This window comes from Diceros bicornis, chromosome 33, assembly GCF_020826845.1.
Source record: "Diceros bicornis minor isolate mBicDic1 chromosome 33, mDicBic1.mat.cur, whole genome shotgun sequence".
Lineage (NCBI taxonomy): Eukaryota > Metazoa > Chordata > Mammalia > Perissodactyla > Rhinocerotidae > Diceros > Diceros bicornis.
Window position 1 is genome coordinate 23,119,046 of NC_080772.1, and position 23,567 is coordinate 23,142,612.

At 35.9% G+C, this 23,567-nt stretch overlaps 1 protein-coding gene across 5 annotated transcripts in view; it reads right to left on the reverse strand.

Annotated features, from left to right (window-relative positions):
- EYA1 (EYA transcriptional coactivator and phosphatase 1) overlaps positions 1–23,567 on the reverse strand; it is a 164,410-nt gene that overhangs the window by 83,630 nt on the left and 57,213 nt on the right. For all 5 annotated transcript variants that reach the window (XM_058528875.1, XM_058528874.1, XM_058528873.1 and 2 more), the window contains 2 exons: positions 18,769–18,851; positions 18,163–18,349 (listed from right to left, as the gene is read on the reverse strand). In XM_058528875.1, the coding sequence (XP_058384858.1) occupies positions 18,163–18,349; positions 18,769–18,851 (270 nt within the window). The remainder of the gene's footprint in view (positions 1–18,162; positions 18,350–18,768; positions 18,852–23,567) is intronic.

Sequence of the window (23,567 nt, forward strand, 5' to 3'; positions counted from 1 at the left end):
CCATCTCCACATCCTTCTTAACTTATAGAACAGAATAGGAAAAATTGAGCAGTTCAAATTTCATCGTAGTAGACAGCATAACCTACACATTCAGACAGTAGGATCTGAACAGGCTTGGTAACTTGTAATTTACATAATTACCTGGACATTATGTGACTTCAGTTTCTTCAACAGCAAAATGAGGACATCACCATCGTGAAGATTAAGGTAACGCATGCTAATGTATTTTGTATAAACATGTTAGTGTTGTCGTGTGATGTGAATTGTTCAGTCACCTCTCCAGGCTCAGTTATCTTATTCATAAAGATGATCATAATGTGATCTTCCAGCTCCAAAATGTTTTCATTCTTCAGTGAAATTTAAATATAGTTTAAGTTTGTTCTGATGGAAATGATATCATCAGTGAGCCCATTTAAAAGGGTCTATTTCTCTAGCCTTGAATGAATATCCCTTCCCTACTTCCTGTCCCGCACTCATCTGCATCTTTCAGTGCTGAGGATAAATTTCACTTCCTTCATTAGTTTTTTCTCCAGACACTTTACATAAGAAATCTCTGTTCCTGCATTCTTCCGGACACTTTGCTGCTGCTTCTAGCATGATATTTTTTTAATTCAACCTTTATTAGGTTTGGCTGTTCACAAAAATTTCTCTTTGAGGACAGGGAACACCCCTCTTGCTATCTGTATCCCTACAGAATCTAAGAGTACTTCATAATTAAGGGATGCTCAATGAATAGCTAACAGTATGTTGAAGAACATCATCAAACCCTCATTTACATTGGCAGTAGAAGAAACTGTGTTTTCTGCCTTTCCTCCAATTTGGGAACAATGGAATGCAATTTAATAGCAAGAGCCAGGAATAAATCCCAAGAGAAATGTGCCTCCTCAATAGCCTTTACCAATATCAAAGCAGAGTCAAGGGAGGTAATTAGATGAATAAATGTACCGAAATAGACACTTTAGGGAAAACACTAAATGGGAAACTGGAAAGGAAAGAGACTCCACAGAAAGAAAGTTCTTAGAATGCTTAAAGGGAGAACATTTAAAATGTCGTCAGGGATGCAAAATAAACCGCAGAAGTTGAAAACGATGTCGGTGGTAGAGAAAATGAATTCTTACATTTGGGAGGCATTTTACAATTGGCAATGTGCTTTTTTATACAAATTTGCTGAACTGAAATGAATAAGAAGCTGATTCATTAGAGCAGGTTTGGGACTTTGAAAAGCGGGAAGAAAAAATGGGGAGATGTGTGCTCTTGGGAGGCTATAATTATGAGAACCTTGAAAAGGTTTTTGTGCACATATTAACCAAAACGGCTACATTTAAAAAGGTGGTTGTAGGGGCCGGCCTGATGGTGTAGCAGTTAAGTTCGTGAACTTTGCTTCGGGGGCCTGGGTTTGCCCGTTCAGATCCTGGGCACGGACATACACACTGCTCATCAAGCCATGCAGAGTCAGTGTCCCACAAAGAAGAACTAGAAGGACATACAATTAGGATATACAACTATGTACTGGGGATTTGGGGAGAAAAAAGGGAAAAAAAAGAGGAAGATTGGCAACAGATGTTAGCACAGGGCTAATCTCCCTAAAAAAAAAAAAAAAAAAGTAGGTTGTAATGTAATTTGCAAAATAAGTGTTTCCTGAGCATGGAGTGGTTGTGGTGAATCTTTTCTCTGGCCCTTATTCTTGTTGAATAAAACATTTTAATTCTTAGTTTTATTTTCTGAGTAATTTATATCATACCTTTCTCCAAAAAGGGTTTAAGATAACCCACTAAATATATACACAATGCCTACAGAGCAATCTTTTTAAAAAAAGGAGTGAGAGCTAGTCCTATGGCCTAGTGGTTAAAGTTAGGCGTACTCCACTTTGGTGGCCTGGGTTTGGTTCCCCGGGTGCGGAACCACACCACTCGTCTGTCAGTAGCCATGCTGTGGCAGCGGCTCATACAGAAGAACTAGAAGGACCTACAACTAGAATATACAACTACGTACTGGGCTTTGAGGAGGAAAAAAAAAGATAGAGAAAGATTGGTAACAGATGTCATCTCAGGGCAAATCTTTCAAAAAAACAAAAGAATGAGTACATTAGAAGAAAAATTGAGGTGAGAGAGGTAAGATAAAGCCAGGAGAGAGAGTCGTCAGCACAGGTCTGCTCGCCCTAAGGAGTACAGTCAACTCAGGCAAAAGCAGAAAGAGTTCTACGGCTCATGCGTGCACCAGATGAGACAAACCCATTTCTCTACAGAAACGTAGGTGTTCCTGGTATAGAGATGAGACAGAAATGTTCACAGACTACTCATTGAGAGGACGTTGTGTGATGCCAGGAACATACCCTCATGATAAATAAAACAGCAAGTTTGACAAGATTCTTACTCCTTAAGGCTGATTATGGCTGACTCAGTATTTCACTGTGCAGAGCACTGAGGTCAGGCAATTTGCTTATTTTAAGGATAAAATTGAAAATATCTAGAAGAATGGGGCCATTATTTATCCTTCTGGCAGCTGACAGAAGCAAGTTTCTCCTTGAGTTTTAGGCAGCAATGGGGTAAGAGGTTATACTAATGACTTACTTGGAGTAGAGCTATTCTTGATTGCTGAGTTGAGTGGAGAATCATAAGCTTTACTAAGTTAGCTGTGCTGAGAACAGACATGACATCTCTTATGAAAATTAAGAGACCCAATCAGGGAAGATTTCCATGTGGAAGGCTATAGCCCTGAGGGAAGGCCTGTGATATCCCTCAACAAGTTACTTGGGATTCATGTAGACCTATGAAGTAATGGGCCATCAGGCCTTCAAAGTTACATGCCATACAGTGTGACCATAATAATTTTATATGGGGAGATTTTTAAAGTGAGAGTTATCTATCTTGGCAAAAAAAAAAAAAAAGTCGTACCTCAAGGCCTTGAATAAATTACGTTATTTTAGATTCTCAGTGAATATTACACCTTAGCAAAGAATAGGAGAAGATAGGAAATAAAGGAACCTTGATAACTTGAAATTATCAGCCATAGAGCCCTCCTGTAAAAACTTGTGTAAAATAAACCAAAGGCAAGTAAACCTGTTGACCAGTCTTACAGAGTTAACCAGAAGTGAGAGATCAATAAATCTTAATTGAATTAATTTCAGAGAATTGCTTTGACTTCTCTATCTGTATTCCATAACCATTACTTCCCTTTCACAAAATCACTCATTGAGGTCTCCCAGGTAAATTAATTCTTTAGTCAAGGTCTAGTAACTAAATTAAGAGAGCTTTATTGTCCCTGGAGGATGGCCATTATTCACTCTCTGGCACTCTATGGACAATCTTGCAGCAACTTCTATCATCCTTCTCACACATGTCAACCTCTGGTTCAAATCCCACCCTCACCCCCGTCATTCTATGTGAAGGAAACTGGTGAACCACATTTTGGGGGCTTTAGCATCTGAAACAAACCACAAGGCACACTGCACCAGAGTAATGATCTTTAAGAGGAATGAATACATCAGCCTCCTGAGGCCAGGGACCTTGCCTTTCTTGTCACCTGTCTATCCTCAGCACCGCACACAGTGCCTGGCACACAGCAAGTATTTATAAATACCTGTTGACTGTATGAATGGAAGAGATGAACATTGAGGGCCTAGTCAGTCACTCTGCTGGCAACTTACATAATTTCATTCTCACATTCATCCTATACACAAGAGTGGTATCATCCGACCCGCCCAGAATAAATAATAGTACCAGGATTCAGATCTAGGTTAGCTCAACTCCAAATCCGTAGCCACCACTCCAGTTTCTCTCAACTGTATTCCAAGGAAGTGTGGTGCCCAAGAGAAGGTCATAGATATTCTCTGGGGGGTGGGGGTAGGTGCAGAGTGGTACCCAGCCAGGTATGACTGGGAAGCACTGTGTATCATATTCAATTCTCAGTGAATATTACTGAATCAAACGATCAGAAAAGCCTTAAAGTAAAGGAATCCTAATAACTTTAAACCTGAGAACTTATGTCCCTAACTGATCCTGCCTTGTAACTCATTAAAGGGCATCCGTTTCTCTCTCCAGGTGGCAGTAGTGCTAGTGCTGCCCCGGGCAGTATGGGAAAGGCCACACCACATCCTGCTGTCTCCCAAGGCTGTGGCTCCAGCGTGTCATCAAGAGATGCCACCAATGATAGGTGTGCTGCTTTGGAAAAATTGAATCTTTCTGGATTCTTTTGTTCATAATCAGTAAAGTGAAGGTCTTAGGCAAAAGAATTCATAAGGTCACTTCAAACTTTAAAATTCAAAGCTTCCCTATTGCACAGTTGCTCAAGTTACTCGAGTGGATTTGGAGATATGAGAGAGTTGTCAATTTACAAATGAGCTATGTTCTAAATATTTTTAAATCAGTTGTTTGAAACTCAGAAGCTATTTTCTCACAGAGGCTATGGTCGACATGATTTCCAAACCAATCCATCATTATTAGATCAATAATCTAGGTGAATACTGCACACATACAATGTAAAATATTAGAAAATTGTACTCAAATATTAGCAGTTACATAAAAGTGAAAAACAGAAAAAATTGTCTTAAATAATGATACTGAAGAAAATGTAATTTTAATTTTATGAAGAGGTACTTAAAGTTTCTAAGGGGTTGTATAACTATTTTCAAAGTGTTAGAATGTGATTGTACTGGATTAAGATGCCTACTTTCACTTTAAAATGGATGGCTTCCCTTTTCCTTGATACAAGTATATCATTATCTCTACACTCAGTGCTCATCAACCATGAGCTGTGAGTGGAGAAATAAAGAAAAAAAGAAAGGAAGAAGTTGGTAATGTAGAGAATAAGGCCCTTGAGGCGGAAGAGGAGGGAAACGGTGAACAGATGTTGTGGAAAATTGTTCCCTAAGCAGGTCCACGAGGAGTAATCATTAAATAGGATAAAGGGGTTGGGGATAGAGCAGATTCAGCGAAGTGAAAGACAAGAGAGAAAGTGTGCAATTGGTTATTGGATTATCCAAGATATCCTCAAGCTGATCTTATAATTCAGGGCATACTTACAACATAAGACAACCTTAAATATACTACACGTTACTTCCTTACAATTTCAGACTTACGTTACTTTATCGGCAAATAGAGCTCACGCAAACATTTAACGCATATTTAACTGAATACCTCCTCATACATGCCTTTGCTGAGTGCAATGAATGATTAAAGAAAAACTACTGCTTTTTAAGACTCTTTGTTTATGTTTTCATTTTTCTGCTTGTTTGAAACTTCAGACACAGTGGTTTCGAGAAGCAGCATGCTTTCCTGATTAAGAACTCAAATTTGAAGCCAAGCTTCCGGAGGCTAAACCCCAGCACTGTTACTGTCCTCTCCTTAGCTTCCTTGTCTGACAAATGGGGACGATGACAACACTGCCTACCTTGTGCGGCTGGGTGGGAACGAACAGAGTTCATGCATGAACAGTGCTCAGAACAGTGCCTGGTACATAGTAAGGGCTCAAAATACATTAGCCACTATTATAGTTCTATATAAAATCCACAAGAAAAATACTTATTGAAATTTTATCTGCATATTAGTAAGTGAAAAACGAAAGGTACAGAATAATATGTATTCTATTACCTTTAAGGGAAAAGAAAAATAATAAAATGTATCCAAAGAGTATAGAAAAAATATACAAAAGTTAAAAAGAAAAAATAATTTATGGTGCATTACTGAGGAAAAAAAATTTTACTCTAGTAACAAATATATCATGCCTTTATTTTTAGGACACCTCCCAAATCTAATACTGAAATCATTGTTATAAAGATAACATAATTACTTTGCGGTTCAAAATTGAATATTTTTCCTCCATTGCTGAGTGTGCAACTCAAAAATAATCATTAAATATTTGCTGATTGACTGCTAAAACTCTCAAAGGAAGTAATATGTTTAGAAGAACACCATCAGGGAGGACATAATGAATTGATTCCAGATATGTATGTACCATTTTTATGAATTAACACCATCGGAAGCGTTGTATGATCAATTTTATGAAATGTCTAGAATTTTCATTCTATTCAAAATTTTGCTTAATTTGTTTATGGATCTCTTGTGTTTATTTCCAAATGAAGATTTGTTTCTAATGGACAATAAACACTTACAAGACCCCTTCGTATACTGATGTTAAATGAAACATTCTACCATGGGTTTCATGGTGAGAATATACACAACAGGGTAAACGAGCACCCAAATGGCATGATTTCAGAGGCCACAAGGAAACCCATACCCCAGACTCTAATGACTGTCCCGTTGATACACTGAATTTCGCCATAAGGCTTCATCATGTTCATTCTTGTTAAAACGCAAATATCTTTTAGAGGGCTAACTCTATAATTAGCTCTCACCGTACTTTAGAAAAGGATCTGTGAGGACATTTGATAGAGAACAGAGAAGCGCATAAGGGCAAGAGATGTACTGGAACATTTTGAGTGACAAAGACACAGAACAGGACTCAAGAGGCAGTCAAGACAACCCGTCTTTTTCATAACTCTTTCTAAAGGACATATGCTACCTAACCTATTTACAAATGTTATTAAGACCAATTTACAACTGAGTCTCCAAAAGCACTAATTAACTCAACAGTGAGATGTAGAAAACATAGTATTTTCATATTTGTGGAAAATCCTAAGAAACTTAATTTTCACCAAACACACACCAGGTGTTACAAAACACATTGATATCCAAATGATGAGTTAACTTATAAATATAGGCTCTAATTTTTAGTTCTGCTGCAGCTGGTTCCAGTGGAGTATATATAAGTGTGTGATAGACATAAATTAGATAGATAGAGCTATAGATATATATGTAGAGAGAGAGAGAGACATGTATAACAGACATTCGTAAAACTCTAAGTATTTTTATATTTGAATAATATATTTTTCCCTTATATCCCTGGCTGTTATTATAGTTAACATGCTTGTCCACAAAGGCCATTCTCTGGAGAAAGCCTGAAATGACTGAGGTGCTGTACTAAAAACACTGATTCTTGGACGACGACGACCACCACCACCACCACCACCACCACCAGCACCAGCACCAGCACCACCAGCACCACCAGCACCCCCCCCACCACCACCAGCACCACAACCAGCACCAGCACCACCACCACCACCACCAGCACCCCCCCCAAGGAGGCTGAAGTTGGCTCAGAAATCTACATTTTACTGAGTTCTCTGCCTGATTCCCCCTAACCCCCCTGCCCCACCCCCAGGTGCTTCTGATGCTCAGCCATGCAGGAGAATGACTTGGGTGGTGGGCATGGACTAATGGCTTAGAAGCATTATTTGGGCCAGACCCCAGATGAAACTGTCACCTCTCTCCTTTCTCTCTCTCTCTCTCTCTGGAATTTGGAATTAGGACCTGCAGGTACTAAGGCAGTCTGTATTGGCTGCTTGAACTGCAGTGATGTTAACTCTTGGGAGCCAGAGGGTAGCCTCTCTGGTCACATACACAGGGAAGCAGAGAAAACAGATCTACAGAGAGAGGTAAATGAAACTGACTTGCAAGGAAAAGTCAAGATTCAAAAACGTAGCCATACAGGCAGAGAATCTGTTAGCCTCACTCCTTGCTTCCTTGTGGTTTTCCAGTCCCTCATAAGGCTTGACTCCTTTGCAAAAAAAAAAAGTATACTACTTGAATGGGACAAAAATGTGGCCGGGGCAGGTGCTATGTATATGTTTATATAAGCAAAGTGTATCCCTGGAAAGATACACAAGAAACTCTGTTGAACGAAACCAAGGGGCTGGATGCAGAAGATGAAGGGAGTTTTACTCTTCTCTGTAAACTCTTCTGTACCTTCATAATTTTGTCCCATGGTCATGTATTTTTATTCAGTAAATTAAAAAGATATTAATTAAAGAAAACTTTTTTGGCGATCAAGCTAGGAATAAAATTGGTAGCCATTAACTCATCAATCCTACCTTTATTTAGAAGTTAATCCAAAACTTATCCACTAAACCATCCAATCTCAATTAAATGAGGTGGAGGGATGACAGATACAGATAATTTTGTCCTCTTCCCAACCATCTCCAGTTTAAAAATTGAATCAGTAGATGCTGATGTTCTCTAGCTTAAAAAAAGGAAGTTATTACATTGATTTGTGTTGTTCTCCAGGATGCTTAACACTTTACAGAAACAATGAATCAATTAGCTACAAAAGAAGATAAAATAATAAATGTTTGGGAGAGTTAGTAAACTTAATTATCTCAATAATATATGCTTTCTTTTTTTGATTATTTATATACAAATCATATGTTATGTATAAATACAAGAAAGAATTACATATTGGAATCCAAGTGTACTAAAAGTGACTCTAGAAGGCATTCCAGCTTCTGGTCAACCAACTGAAAAAATTACTTAAACCAGTTGAGGCACAAAACAGGTAAATGCTAATACACTGAATTTTTCACGTCTTGGAAACACAGTCCAAAATTGAAAGGTAAGGCAACTCATTTTTATTCCATTCCTGATAATATAAAACAAAGAGTGAACTTTATTTCCAAGAATTTTATAATCTCATTAAGGTTAACACTGTATATCCTCTGGGGGAAAAAAAGAAAGAAAAGGAAACAAATGCCTTCAAGACAAACAAACCCAACAACCCCAAACAGACATCTGTTTTGTTTTCTCACATCTTAATAGCCTGGCTATTTTAGAGACAAATATTTGTTTTGCTGACGAATGTTTCCAAAATGTGAGTTAAAATTGTTTCACTGAAATAATTTATTTTTTGAGCTGAACAAATCTCAAACTTCTCCAAAGTCCACAAAGCATGTGTGAAAATGAGCAAGTATGGCCTAAAGGTTGCTCACTCAGCAAAATGTAGGCAGCAAGATGCAGGCTATTGACACCTCAGGATCACTTCTACGGTGAACAGACGTATACATGTGAGGTAGGACAGACGTGTCCCCAATTTCCTGCATTTATAGGGAAGATGGCCGGCACTTTAGCTTCTCATCCTGCCACAATGAATTCCTGTGAAAGCTCAGAGATCTGCGACTTTGCACAAGAATGTTCCCCTGTTTTCAGGCTTTGCTCTACTTTCGTGTGCCTTGGCAAGGATCAAAGAAGCAGAGGGAAGAAATGGTTTCCCATGCATATTGAATTCCCTCTTATACTGATTTTTCCTCTGTCACTTGAAATTCAATATTGGCCAGATTCCTGTACATCACCTTAACCAGCAAATCGTCCGCATGCAGTCTGAGCATGAAAAGGTAGATTTCAACATCAAGTTTTTTGTAAGAAATTCAAATGAACAAATCCTTTGAAAATTTACTTTTCTATGGCATCCGTCCCTAAAACTCGTCCCTAATAAATAATTCGCTTTTATTTCATATTGACCTAAACTGTTGTATTTACCATTTACTCGTTTCTCTCTCTTTCTCTGATTGCTTTGTATTATTTAAAAAGTATAACGTTATAGGTAAATTGTCCTTTCATAAGAATTTGGCCTCAAAATTTTTGGTTAACTTAATAATACTTAACATTTATTGAGCATTTAAGAACTATGTGCCTTATTTTCCTCATCTGTAAAATGGAGACAAATAGTACCCACCTCATGGGTATAAGATTTCAAAGAATGTAATGTAAAGCTCTAAACACAACAATTATATTCTTACTATGTATTATTGTTATGATAGCTGTCACAATTACTATGAGATGTTCTAAGAGATTTTGGACAAGAAATATGCTTTCAAGCCAAATTATTTAAATACAGCACAGTTGGGGCTGGCCTGATGGCACAGTGAAGTTTGCACATGCCGCTTCGGCGGCCTGGGGTTCCCAGGTTCGGATCCCAGGCTCAGACCTACACACTGCACATCAAGCCATGCTGTGGTGGCATCCCACATACAAAAAATACAGGAGGATTGGCACAGATGTTAGCTCAGGGACAATCTTCCTCACCAAAAAAAATATCACTCCCATCAGAATAGCTATAATTAACAAGACAGGAAACAACAAGTGTTGGAGAGGATGTGGAGAGAAGGGAACTCTCATACCCTGTTGGTGGGACTGCAAACTGGTGCAGCCACTATGGAAAACAGTATGGAGATTCCTCAAAAAATTAAGGATAGAACTACCATGTGATCCAGCTATTCCACTTCTGGGTATTTATCCAAAGAACATGAAAACACCAATGTGTAAAAATACGTGCACCCCTGTATTCATTGCAGCATTCTTCACAACAGCCAAGACTTGGAAGCAACCTAAGTGCCCATCAAGGGACAAATGGATAAAGAAGATGTGGTATATATACACAATGGAATACTACTCAGCCATAAGAAATGATGAAATCCAGCCATTTGTGACAACATGGATGGACATTGAGGGTATTATGCTAACCGAAATAAGTCAGAGGGAGAAGGTCAAATACCGTGTGACCTCGCTCATAAGTAGAAGATAAAAACAACAACAAACCAACACATAGAGACAGAGATTGGATTGGTGGTTACCAGAGGGGAGGAGGGGAGGGAGGAGGGCGAAAGGGATGACTAGGCACATGTGTGTGGTGATGGATTGTAATTAGTATTTGGGTGGCGAACATGATGTAATCAATGCAGAAATAGAAGTATAATGATGTATGCCTGAAATTTATACAATGTTACAAACCAATCTTACTGCAATAAAAAAATTAATTAATTAAAAAAAACTTGGAAAATAAATAAATAAAAATAAATATAACACAGTAATTAGATTACAAACGAGTGTTCATATTTTTTTTTTTTTTTTTTTTTTTTTTTTTTTTTTGTGAGGAGATCAGCCCTGAGCTAACATCCGCCAATCCTCCTCTTTTTTCGCTGAGGAAGACGGCCCTGGGCTAACATCGGTGCCCATCTTCCTCCACTTTATATGGGACGCCGCCACAGCATGGCTTACCAAGCAGTGCGTCGGTGCGCGCCCGGGATCCGAACCAGCGAACCCTGGGCCGCCGCGGCGGAGCGCGCGCACTTAACCGCTTGCGCCACCGGGCCGGCCCCGAGTGTTCATATTTTGATTACAACATACATGAGTCATATGATAAAGAAAAATATTTTTAAAAGAAAGGTTTTAAGTACTCTTTTGAGAAAAGTCAACTAAAAAATTCCTTCATGACCATTACTCTCAAGTGGTTAAATTATTTTTATCACCTCTGAAAAAATTGTACTCACTTATGTTGGTAATAATATGCCTTGAGGTTTTAAGGTTCAGTACAAGGAAATTATTCTTTACATGTCTGTGGCTAAGATACGATAATATGTGAGTTTTGATATTAGCACAAAAGGAAAACTTCCTAAAATGTCTTTTTCTTTTTTTTGTACCTCTATATGTTTTTAAACATAGAAGAAAACATTGACATTGTAAAGAAGAATTGTTTTTAATAAGAAATTTAAAATTTAAAAGACATTTTTCTTTTAAAAATTTAAAAGAAATTTAAAATGAAATCCACTGTTTAAAAATTAATCACGGATTTAATTTTGATATTATCTTACAGTCTTATATTTGAATACGGAAAAAAAAAAAGAGTTGGCTCTGACCAAAACTTTCTTTTATAGATAGTGGTATTTGGATGTACCATGAAATATCCTTTTGTTGAAAACTAAACATATTATCTAACAATAGAAAGCCATTTAATTGGGAAGATGTGAATAACTGGATAACTGTAACAAATGATACATACTGCACACCATCAAATTTCTAAAATTTTTCACCAATAAAATGTTTATAAATGTATACCTCTTTTAAAGGGAAGGTTTCAATGATAATAAAAAAAATATTTTGAACTAAATGAAAATGAAAAACAACCTATCAAATTTTACAAAAGCAGTCCTTAGAGGGAACTTTATAGCACTGACTGCATATATTAGAAAATCAGAAAGATTTAAAATCAATAATCTAAGCTTCATGCTTTAGAAAACTAGAAAAAGAAGAGCAAAATAAATCAAAAGTAAGCAGAAGAAATAATAAAAATCAGAGAAGTCAATGAAATTGAGAACAGGAAAATAACATAGAAAAATCAATGAAACCCAAAGTTGGCTCTTTGAAAAGATTAAAAAAATGATAAACCTCTAGCTAGGCTAACCAAGACAAAAAGAGAGAACACACAAATTATTAATATCAGAAATGAAAGAGGTGCCATCACTAGCAATTCCACGGACATTAAAGGGATAATAAAGGAATACTATGAACAACTCTATGCCCACAAATTTTTTAACCTAGATGATATGAACCATTCCTTGAAAGACAATCTACAACAACTCAACAAAGAGAAACAGATAATCTGAATAGGGCTGTATCTATTAAAGAAATTGAATCACTAATTAACCTTCCAAAACAGAAAGCACCAGGCCTAGATGGGTTCACTAGGGAATTCTACCAAATATTTAGGGAACAAATAATACTAATTCTCTACAATCAGTTCCAGAAAACAGAAGCAGAGGAAACATTTCCTAACTTAGTCTATGAAGTCAGCATTACCCTAATATCAAAACCAGATAAAGATATTACAAAAACGAAAACTACAGACCGATATGTCTCATGAATATAGATGCAAAGATCTTTAACAAAATATTAGCAAAACTGAATCCAACAATGTGTAAGAAGAATTATATGCCATGACCAAGTGGGATTTATCTAGATATAAAAAGCTGGTTCAACATTTGAAAATCAATTAATATAATCCATCATATCAACAGGCTAAAGAAGAAAAATCAAATGATCATATCAGCAGACGCAGAAAAAGCATCTGACACAACCCATCACCCATTCATGATACAGACACTCAGCAAACTAGGAATAGAGGGGAACTTCCTCAAGTTGATTAAAAACATCTACAAAGAACCTACAGCTAACATATTTCATGGTGAGAAACTAGATATTTTCTCCCCAAGATCAGGAGCAATGCAAGGATGCCTTCCTCTCACCACTCATATTCAACACTCTACTGGAAGCCCTCCCTAATGCAAGAAGAAAAGAAAAGGAAATAAAGGTATTCAGATTGGGAAGGAAGACATAAAACTGTCTTTGTTCACAGATGACATGATTGTCTATGTAAAAAATACCAAAGAATCAACAGAAAAACTCCTGAACTAATAAGTAATTACAGCAAGGTTGCAGGATATAAGGATACTACACAAAAGTCAATTGTTTTTGTACATACTGGCAATGAGCAATTGGATTATGAAATTAAAAACACACCACCATTTACATTAGCACCAAAAAATAAAAAAGCAATACAAATCTAAAAAAATGTACAGGGGCCGGCCCAGTGGCGCAAACAGTTAAGTGCACGCGCTCTGCTGCGGCGGCCCACGGTTCGCTGGTTTGGATCCCGGGCACGCACCGATGCACTGCTTGGCAAGCCATGCTGTGGCAGCATCCCATATAAAGTGGAGGAAGATGGGCACGGATGTTACCTCAGGGCCAGTCTTCCTCAGCAAAAAAAGAAGAGGATTGGCAGATGTTAGCACAGGGCTGATCTCCTCACAAAAAAAAAAAAAAAAAAAGTACAAGATCTTATGAGGAAAACTACAACACTGATGAAAGAAATTAAAATCTAAATTAATGGAAAGATATTCTATGTACACAGATAGGAAGACTCAATATTGTCAAGATTCAATATTGTCATTCTTCCCAACTTGATCAATGCACTTCCAATCAAAATCCCAGTAAGTTACATGGTGGATACTGACAATCTGATTTAAAAGTTTATATGGAAAGGCAAAAGACTCAGAATAGCCAAAACAATACTGAAGAAAAACAAAGTTGGAGGACTGACACTACCCAACTTAAAGACTTACTATAAAGCTATAGTAATCAAAACACCGTGGTACTGGCAAAAGCACAGACAAATACATTGATGGAAAGAATAGAGAGCCCAGAAGTAGACCCACACAAATGCAGTCAACTGATCTTTGACAAAGGAGTAAAGGCAATTTAATGGAACAAAGATAATCTTTTCAACAAATGATGCTACAACAACTGGGCATCCACACGCAAAAAAATCACTTTTCACAAAAATTAACTCAAAATGGATCAGAGACCTAAAACGTAAAACGCAAAACTATGAAACTTCTGGATCACAACATAAGTGAAGATCTATGGTCTGGCAATGAGTTTTTGGACACAAAACCAAAAGCATGTTCTATGAAAGAAAAAATTCATAAGTTGGACTTCATTCAAATTAAAAACTTGTGCTCTAAAAAAGACATTGTTAAGAGAATGAAAAGATAAGCGACAGACTAGGAGAAAGTATTTGCAAAACACATATCTAATAAAGGACTGGTATCCAAAATATACAAAGAACTCTTAAAACTCAACAATAAGAACACAAACAACCTGATGAAAAAGTAGGCAAAAGATCTGAAGAGACACTCACCAAAGAAGATATACAGATGGCAAATAAGCATATAAAAAGATACTCGACATCATATTTTGTTAGGAAAATGCAAATTAAAACAGCTAGATACCACTACACACCTATTGGAAGAGTCAAAACCTGAAATACTGACAACACCAAATGCTGACAAGGATGTGGAGCAGGAACTCACATTCATTGCTGGTGGGAACACAAAATGGTATAGCCATTTTGGAAGACAGTTTGAGTTTCTTATAAAACTAAACATACTCTTATATAATCCAGCAATCACACTCCTAGGTATTTTCTCAAATGAGTTGAAAACTTATGTCCATACAAAAAGCTGCACACAAATGTCTTACAGTAGCTTTATTTATAATTGCCAAAATTGGAAGCAACCAAGATGTCCTTCAACTGGGAGTGGGGGAGGTTGACATTGCTAGTTGAAGAATAGGCATGATCTTCTTGAATCCAATAAGTGAATTAAAATGTCACTCAAGTACCAGATAAACCTCACTATACTTCTCAAGGCAGATGGATTCTTACATAGCTCCAGATGATATAATTTTATTTTATTAAGATAGTTAAAATATGGTTAACAAACTCATTTTTTAAAATGAATGCAAAAGATTTGAAAGTTGCTAAAAGAGTAGATCTTAAATATTCTCATTATAAGAAAAAAATTTGTAACGATGTGTAGTCATGGATGTTAACTAGACTTATTGTGGTGATCATTTCACAATATATGCAGATATCAAATTATTATGTTGTACACCCAAAACTAATATAATGTTATATGTCAATTATATCTCAATAAAAAATAAAAATGAATACAAAGGCACTGTTTTTAGGTTTTAAAATGAATTAAAAGTTTGAGATTCAACTTTCATATTCAAGTTACGTTATTTTTAATGTATTACACATCTATCCAAAGGAGAATCTAGTTTTCAATATTTAGTTATAAACACATTAAAATAATTTTTGAACTTAAGATTCAAGAGGAGGTACAGGTTTACAAGTAATACTGCATAATATCATGAACTTAAAAGATATCTATTCTTCATATAACCTTAAAAATGTACAATAAAAAAACGAATAAGTCTTTACATGCTGCCCTGAAAAAACCTTACAAAGTTATCTTTATGTGTTCAGTGTGACATAATAATTCTATGAACAAGACAAGAACAGATATCATAAAGTATGGGAGGAGAAACCCATGGACTGTGTATTCATCTGTACTGCATAATTCCGTGAAATTGAAAGGCAGAAACCTGGTTATACATAAGATCAGATAATGACTAGAGTCTATTAGAAAACAGTGACTTTGAACCCAACAGACTATTAAAAGAAAAAAGCACCTGAAATTATTTCAACAAAAATACACATTATTTTAACTATTTTTTATTTCTATCTCAAAATAAAAAATTAGCTTATATGTAATAAATCATCCTTCCAATTCTTTAGTTTAATGAATTTATGCACTTATCATCAAAACTTCCTTTTCATCAAGAATGACAAGTCTATAATTTTATATATGACTAGTAAAAAAGGAAAGTTAATGCCAAAAAACTTAGGCTGAATCCACAGTCTCACCGCAAATGTGGAAAAAAAAAATAAATAAACACTAAAACCAGACTAAATCTTCCTTGAAGTTTTAAAGTAATCCACGTTTTTTTTTCAATGTGGAAACTCACTGAAGTTTCCACTTCTAACTATGCAACACAAAAAAGACTTATCCATACACATTCATTTTAGTGGGAAGTGGTGAATATAAGAAATCTGAAAAATATTATTTTCTCCCCAGTTCAATTCATTCCTATTCTGTAGCCATAGAGATACTGAAATGGAAATAAATAACTAAAACACAAAGCATTTATTCAAATAAAACATAAAATAGATCATTCAATCTTAAAATAAAATCATATATACCTTTTGAAAATTATAATTTCGCATTTTTTCCCATGTAGCATGGTTTTTGCCCACTCACATCCCCCCTTCACACGGCATCTCTTTTATAAATCAAATTCATTTAGAACAACGTCAAGATTAGGACAAACTTTTATAACATGACTAAATGGTCTTTTTTCAAGAAGCTCTAATCAACCTTAATTTAAGAAATATAATTAAGTCTTCCAGTTTGTTTTATACTGTAGTCTTCACTGCCAAAATATCATGAATTAAGTAAAATTATTCTGCCGTCTCCTTTTCTCATTCTATTATTCCACAGACCCTAACAAGTTTTTCTACCTCTCATTCATACAGCTATCCTCGTTTCAAAACTCCTTTTAGTGCTCAAGAAGCTTACATGACCCAGATGGCTACTGTGAAAACATGAGATCTTCCTAAAGTTGGGACAAGCCATTATCCCTCCCCTCATGTTGCCTGTATGAAGTTTATGGAAGTTATGGAAGTATAGAGGAAAATTCACCAATAACTTCTACAATAACTTCAATGCCTTCTATAACGAAGTTTATTTTGAGTGTGATTATGTAGATGTGAAATCTAATTAAAAGGCAAAAGAGACAGGTACACTAGGCTCTATGAATACTGTACTTACACAGGTGAAGCGAGTGAAGAATATTACATCAAGCTTTTTTTTAAAATAAAGGTAAATGGAATATGATGATCAAATATAAAAATGTTTATAGAGTTGGGAGTGCCACAGAAATCCTGAGTATTTGCAGTTAGTTGGAATACAAGCTTAGGAATGATGTAACTTCCTACTCTAGAATAAAACAGCATTTGCATGCATTTAAGAGAAAAGATACAATATTAGAAATTTAAAGGAGTTTTTGGGAAGGTCATCTGCTAATATTTACAAGATAAACCTATAGTCAAAATTTAAATTAGTATCCGTTACATAAAACTTTTTTTTTTCATGATTTAGGATAACCACCTAGAATTAACACTCTATGATCACAACATCATAGAAATGAGTCTTTCAACGTAACACCATTTTAACCTGACTTGTAGAGTGGGTAATGGCTCTAGGAATAAAAGGCAAAGGAAGAAAACTCTCTGATTCTTTGAGGATAACAGCTCACCTCACAATCTAAGAAAGGAGAGATTACGTTTAAAAAAGTTAAGACAAGGATGTGATAAGTACAAGAGAAAATATAAGAAACATAGGCAAAGATCAATTCAGGAAATTATGCATACTATATTAAGAGTTCCAGAAAGAACTAATGGAAGGGAAGAAGCATCAAAAACTTAGTAGGAGAACTTCCAGAGGTGGAGATTTTCATTTGAAAGGGCCCATCAAGGGTTGTGCAGAAGTAAGAAAATTGCCCACGCACAGATACATTGTTATGAAATTCACAGTAGGCCATGATGCAAAAGGGTGGACAGGGGAATCACTGTTTTCCATGATCAACCCTTCGTGCTATTTGATTTTTTGAAAAACATTAAATATTTAATGATGAAAAACATTAAATTAAAGGTAATGTCATTTATTTTCTATTCAATACGTCAGCAAATTATTTATAATTATAGTTAAGAATTATAGCTAAATATTTAAAACTATGAATCTACAAAGCTACATATATATATATATCTTGAAAACTGAGTATATTTACAACTAAATAAAATCACTATTTCATGTGCTTTTGAAGTTACATAGTTTGTACTAAAATTTCTAAGCAAATAAAAATAAAGGTAAGGCCAGAAACATGCGGCTTGACTTATATTTAGGCTTGCCAAAACTTGCCAAAAGTATGCAACCACTGCATGAATATATGACTGTAGAAAAATTTATTTAAACCACCAGAAATATAGCCTGCAGGACTAATAAAATGCACATTTTACTTCTATTAGTAAAATTACCTGCTGCGGGATCTGTAACTGCTTGGCTGGTGATACCTGATGGAGGTTCCTGAAGCTGGTAGGTGGCATTTGTGGACGGCGTCGTGGGGCTGGTGTTGCTGCTCGTCATATAATGCGCTGGATACGGTGAGCTGTTATAATACTGTGCGTACTGCCCCTGGCCAAAACTGGGATAAGATGGGTAGTCCTACCAAATGAAACCACACAAGAACAACCTGTCAGAATATGCCTGCATATTTCTTACATTTCAGAGTATAACTGCAAATAGGTTTGTGTTTCTGTATCTTCGCTGAATTCACCAAGGAGCAGAGAAGCACACACTGAAGTGTTCAGACTTGCAAACAAATTTTATGTAAGACTAGATACACCCTTCATATTTCTTCTATTCCACGATGCATTTCTAGGTAAAATTAAACCAATCTGAAAACCAAACAATTCAGCATACAAGACTGCTCAAGAGGTTTTTAAAAGGGGAAAAAAAAAACTATTAAAAGGCTTAGGAAGGCTCTCACTTACAGTATAATATAAACAGATCTTTCTTTATATAAGAAAATCATCTGTTGCGCTTAAAAAAATTTCAGAAGTTAAACTGGCTTTCTAAATTACCTGCTGTGAACTGTTAAATCCAGAGGAATTTGTGAGTGAATTATTTCCTGCATATAATCCTGACGATGTTGTAAAACTGCTACCTAAAACAAAATGAAAAGAAATACGGTTGACTAAGCTACAGAGAATAATGAGCCTATAAGAAATTATTATTTAGATAAAGCAGAGTTGGATTTCATGGCAAATGCATTTGGTTTATCTTCAAACCCAGAATCCATTGCCATGGCTAAAATTTTGTTTTCTTAAAATGATCGACAATTTTAGTTTCACTATATTACAAAGGATTAAAAAGTCAAGAGGTTTAAATTTCTGAGGACATGAGTGACTCATATAAACTATGGACAAAACTATACATTTGTGCAAAAATATTAGACATTGAGCTTTCCATTTCAATTGGTAAAACACACCAGGATTTGTCATATCTTTACATTAAATATGCTTACTGTAAAATGATGGATCAGATTAGATGATCTTTAAAGTTCTTGCCAGCTCAAAAACTACAATGCTACTTCTAAGAACTTAAAATGCTCTCCGACTTGTACTTGTCATTACAATGGACCACTGAAAAGCTGATTATTTCATTTCACAGAAGAATGAATGGCAGCACGTGAAGTATTTGATAAAACAAAGATCAAAGAGGAACATGATCAGCGTTTTATGCATTACACGTGCTGTCTGGGTAACAATCTATTTGTTGAGCGTCTATTCATGTTCAACAATAAACGGTAGGCACCGTGCAGGATGCAAATGAAAGAGCAAATCTTAGTTCCCTCCTTCAATTTATTTACTATCTTATTGTTAAACTACGCAAAGCTACAATATACTATTTTTGATGATCATATTGGCAAAGATTTTTGAAAAGACAAGATCAGAGATTGGCAAATGTGTAAAAAATGGTATTCATATGCTGCAAAATGGGACTTCAAATAGGCACAACCTTTCTGTTGGGCTATTTGGCCAAAGATTGAGAAATTTTGTATACCATTTAACCTAGCAATTTTATTGCCAGGCATTTACTCTAAGAAAAAAATATGGATTTTTACAAAGAGATAGTTAGCAAAGATGTTCTTCATTGTTGCTTCTAATAAAACGTAGAAAGCATCCCCAAGTCCTTAAGGTGTTGTCCAGAAAACGGAATACTATGAAGCTGTTGAAACGGCATTATAACGATGTTTACCAACATGGGAAAAAATTTTCAAACTATTTTGTTAAAATAAAAACTAAAACAATGAAAATGTTTTTAGTGATCTCATTTGAAATATTTTTAAAAGCATACATCTCCAAAGAGCACAAAAGTCTCAGAAACGTTATCTATACAGTGGTGCAATCTATGATCACATAATACTCATGAAGTCAATGTACATTTTTAAATTTTCTACTCAGAACGTGTGTTGCTTCTGTAAATAGAAAAAAACCCACATTTTTTTAAAAGTAAAATTTTATGGCAAATGAATGGTATAGGCAATAAATGTGCTGGCAGTTCAAGAAGGAAGTCTTCAATGTGAACTAGCTATTCACAGATGCCTTCAGATATGATGTGGTAGTTAATGTACGACAATTATTTACTTGCTACTGAAAAGTTAAGTATTGGCTGAAGAGTCAGAAAACACAGATTAGAGTTCCTGGTTCATTACTCATGAGCTGTTTGGACTTTGGACAAATCACCTAACCACTCTACAATACAATTTCCCTCTCTGCACAAACTCTACTTCATAGGGTTCTTAAACAGATCCAATGAGGTCGTGTTTCGGAAAGCATAATGAACAATCTACAATAACACACAAATTTTAGGAACTGCTATTGTTTATTCCAGTGTACATTTGTAAAATTCTCTACTGTGTTCTATATCTTTTCCCTCTTTTTACTTTCTCAAACTAGATAAATATGATTTAATCACTCTGCATATCTAAAATTCTCTTCCTACTTACTTATCAAGCATCTCCGAACTTTGAAAACCTGATCCAAGGATTTGTTATATTTTTTTTTTATTGATGTTTTAATGGTTTCTAACATTGTGAAATTTTTGGGTTGTACATTTTTGTTTGTCCATCACCATATATATGACTCCCTTCACCCCTTGTGCCCACCCCCCACCCCCACTGCCCCTGGTAACCACAGTCCAGTTTTCTCTGTCCATGTGTTGGTTTATATTCCACATATGAGTGAGATCATACAGTGTTTGTCTTGCTCTTTCTGGCTTATTTCACTTAACATAATACACTCCAGGCCCATCCATGTTGTTGCAAATGGGACGATTTTGTCTTTTTTTATGGCTGAGTAGTATTCCATTGTATATATATACCACATTTTCCTGATCCAATCGTCAGTGAAGGGACACTTAGGTTGCTTCCACTTCTTGGCTATGGTGAATAATGCTGCAAGGAACATAGGGGTGCATAAGCCTCTTTGGATTGTTGATTTCAGGTTTGTTGGATAGATTCCCAGTAGTGGGATGGCTGGATCATAGGGCATCTCTATTTTTAATTCTTTGAGGAATCTCCATACCGTTTTCAAGGATTTGTTATTTTTATTAAGAAGGGAAAATATTTCCTAAGATAGTTTCAAATTTAGTTATCACACTCATATTTGAGGTTTCCTCATTTGTACATTTCAGGAATATCAATTATTCAAAGTTCCCAAAACATGTATCACAGATACACAGAGAGTTCTCACACTACGAATATTCATTCCACCACGACTATGGGGGCGTCAGTAGACAAGCTTCCTATATTAATATTCATTTGCATGTGGCAATCACACATGTATTAAATACTGGGCTAACGGTGATAATTACATGAGGATAAAAGGATGACTAAGACATAGTCTTGGACCTCACAGGACTGATCAAGTTGACATGAGTTTTGTTTTTTTTAATACATTGGACCTCATGGGCATATGACTCATGCTTTATGTATTTGTATATCAGTGAACAATTAATTGATATTATATATAAAGCAAACTTTTAACAAGCATTTAAAAAATTCCTTGTAAAATAAAATTTAAATTTCTTTTGGATAAGAGTGTGAATATCCATACCTTTTTTGAACTTGAACTACTATATACATTTGATAGGAAAAATAACTTTGGGTTATGACTTGTTACTTTCATTTAAACTACACATTTTTAGGTTATGACTTGCTACTTTCATTTATACTACACATTTTTGAACAATAAATACTGACCTCCATAATCCCTATCCACTAAGAAAATGAATAAGATATAGAAAATATATTTAAAAAATGGATGTTTTCATTCCATAAGTTATTCCCTGGAACAAAGTAGAAAAAAACATGGAAGCTATATTGGCACATATAGGCCACTGGGGTATGACCAAGTAAATCACAGTTCAGTACTCCAAATGGGACCCAAGTGAATTTCCAGACTTAATGCTACTTCTAAGACTGTACATTAGCTGGAATTCAACATGTTATCCTCATTTACTGGCTCACTGCAGGCTGAGATTCCATTCCATTTAGTACGCTGAAGTAGGAGTTTAATGGCACTCCAGCAGCCTAGAGACTTAATGTAACTACCAACAGGATCTAACTCACTTCAGGGAGAGGTGTACATACTAAAGAATCAGGCTCAGGCAATATTAATTTTTCACAACCAGAATCAGATCTACAGGGCTGCCCCCTCTGCCTTCATGTAGGCCTTAGGCAAAAAGAGCTGCTCACTTTGAGTCCAGGCCACCAGCATGGGATTTCTGCAACAGCCTCCTTTACTGGTTTCCTGCCCATCTTCTGGCCCCCTCCAGTTCACTCTCCACAAAGGCAGTTGAATATTTTGTCTAATGTGCATATCTGATCTTTTCACTCCCCAGCTTACTAAGAAAGTAACCGTTAGTGGCTCCCTATTGCTCTCAGGATAAAATTCAAACTCCTTACCAGGGCTTATTTATTACGCCCCGGTCTGGCTCCAGTTTATCTCTTGGATTTCTTTGGTGTCTTCCAAGTAACCCCAACCCCAGCCCACCCAGATACACATTCCAGCCTAATACCAGTGAAGCAACATGCAGTTCTCTTAAGGCTACTCTTTGCATCTCTTACTTCCTCCTGTTGTGTCCTGGCTAACTTCTAATCAACGTCAGAATTCAACATGAACTAGAAACACTTTTCCTCAGAAAAACCTTCCCTGAATTCCCCTCTTCTCCTCTTTCCTCCTAAGCCTGGGTTACTGAATCAATCTATCTATCTATCTATCCATCTATCTCTGTGAAATGCATATATCATATATATATTAGACATATATATCCATGACTTACTAATCAGTATTTTAAGCTAACAATTAATTAATAAATACAAATTATCAAATACCCACTATACTTAAACTAATTAGTCCTTTCTCTATCAAACAGGCTAAAAAGAAATCTTAGAGCTTAGATAAACAATTGGATATTTGCAGTCAATCCATACAAACATCCCCAGAATACAAAATATAATAACACTAAAAACAGATAACATCCACTGAGCACTTACTATAGGCCAGGAGTATGTTCATCTTTTACATGCTTTATCTAGACTCCACAACAACTCGATACTCTAAGGAGTATTAATACTCCCATTTTGTAGCTAAGGAAACAGAGGGCTAGGTTAAGATAATATTGCGTCTATGGGGGGAAGTGAAATGCAAACGTAGCCCTGTCTGGTTTTAGAGTCTACACCATGCTTTCTCACATCCTCTTACTCTATTCTATGCTGCTTTATGGGAAGTTCTGGAATTCACTACAGTTTTTCCAGGGGTTATTCTATAGGATTAGCAAAAACATATTAGAAGCAAAATAGAAGTAACAAGAACAA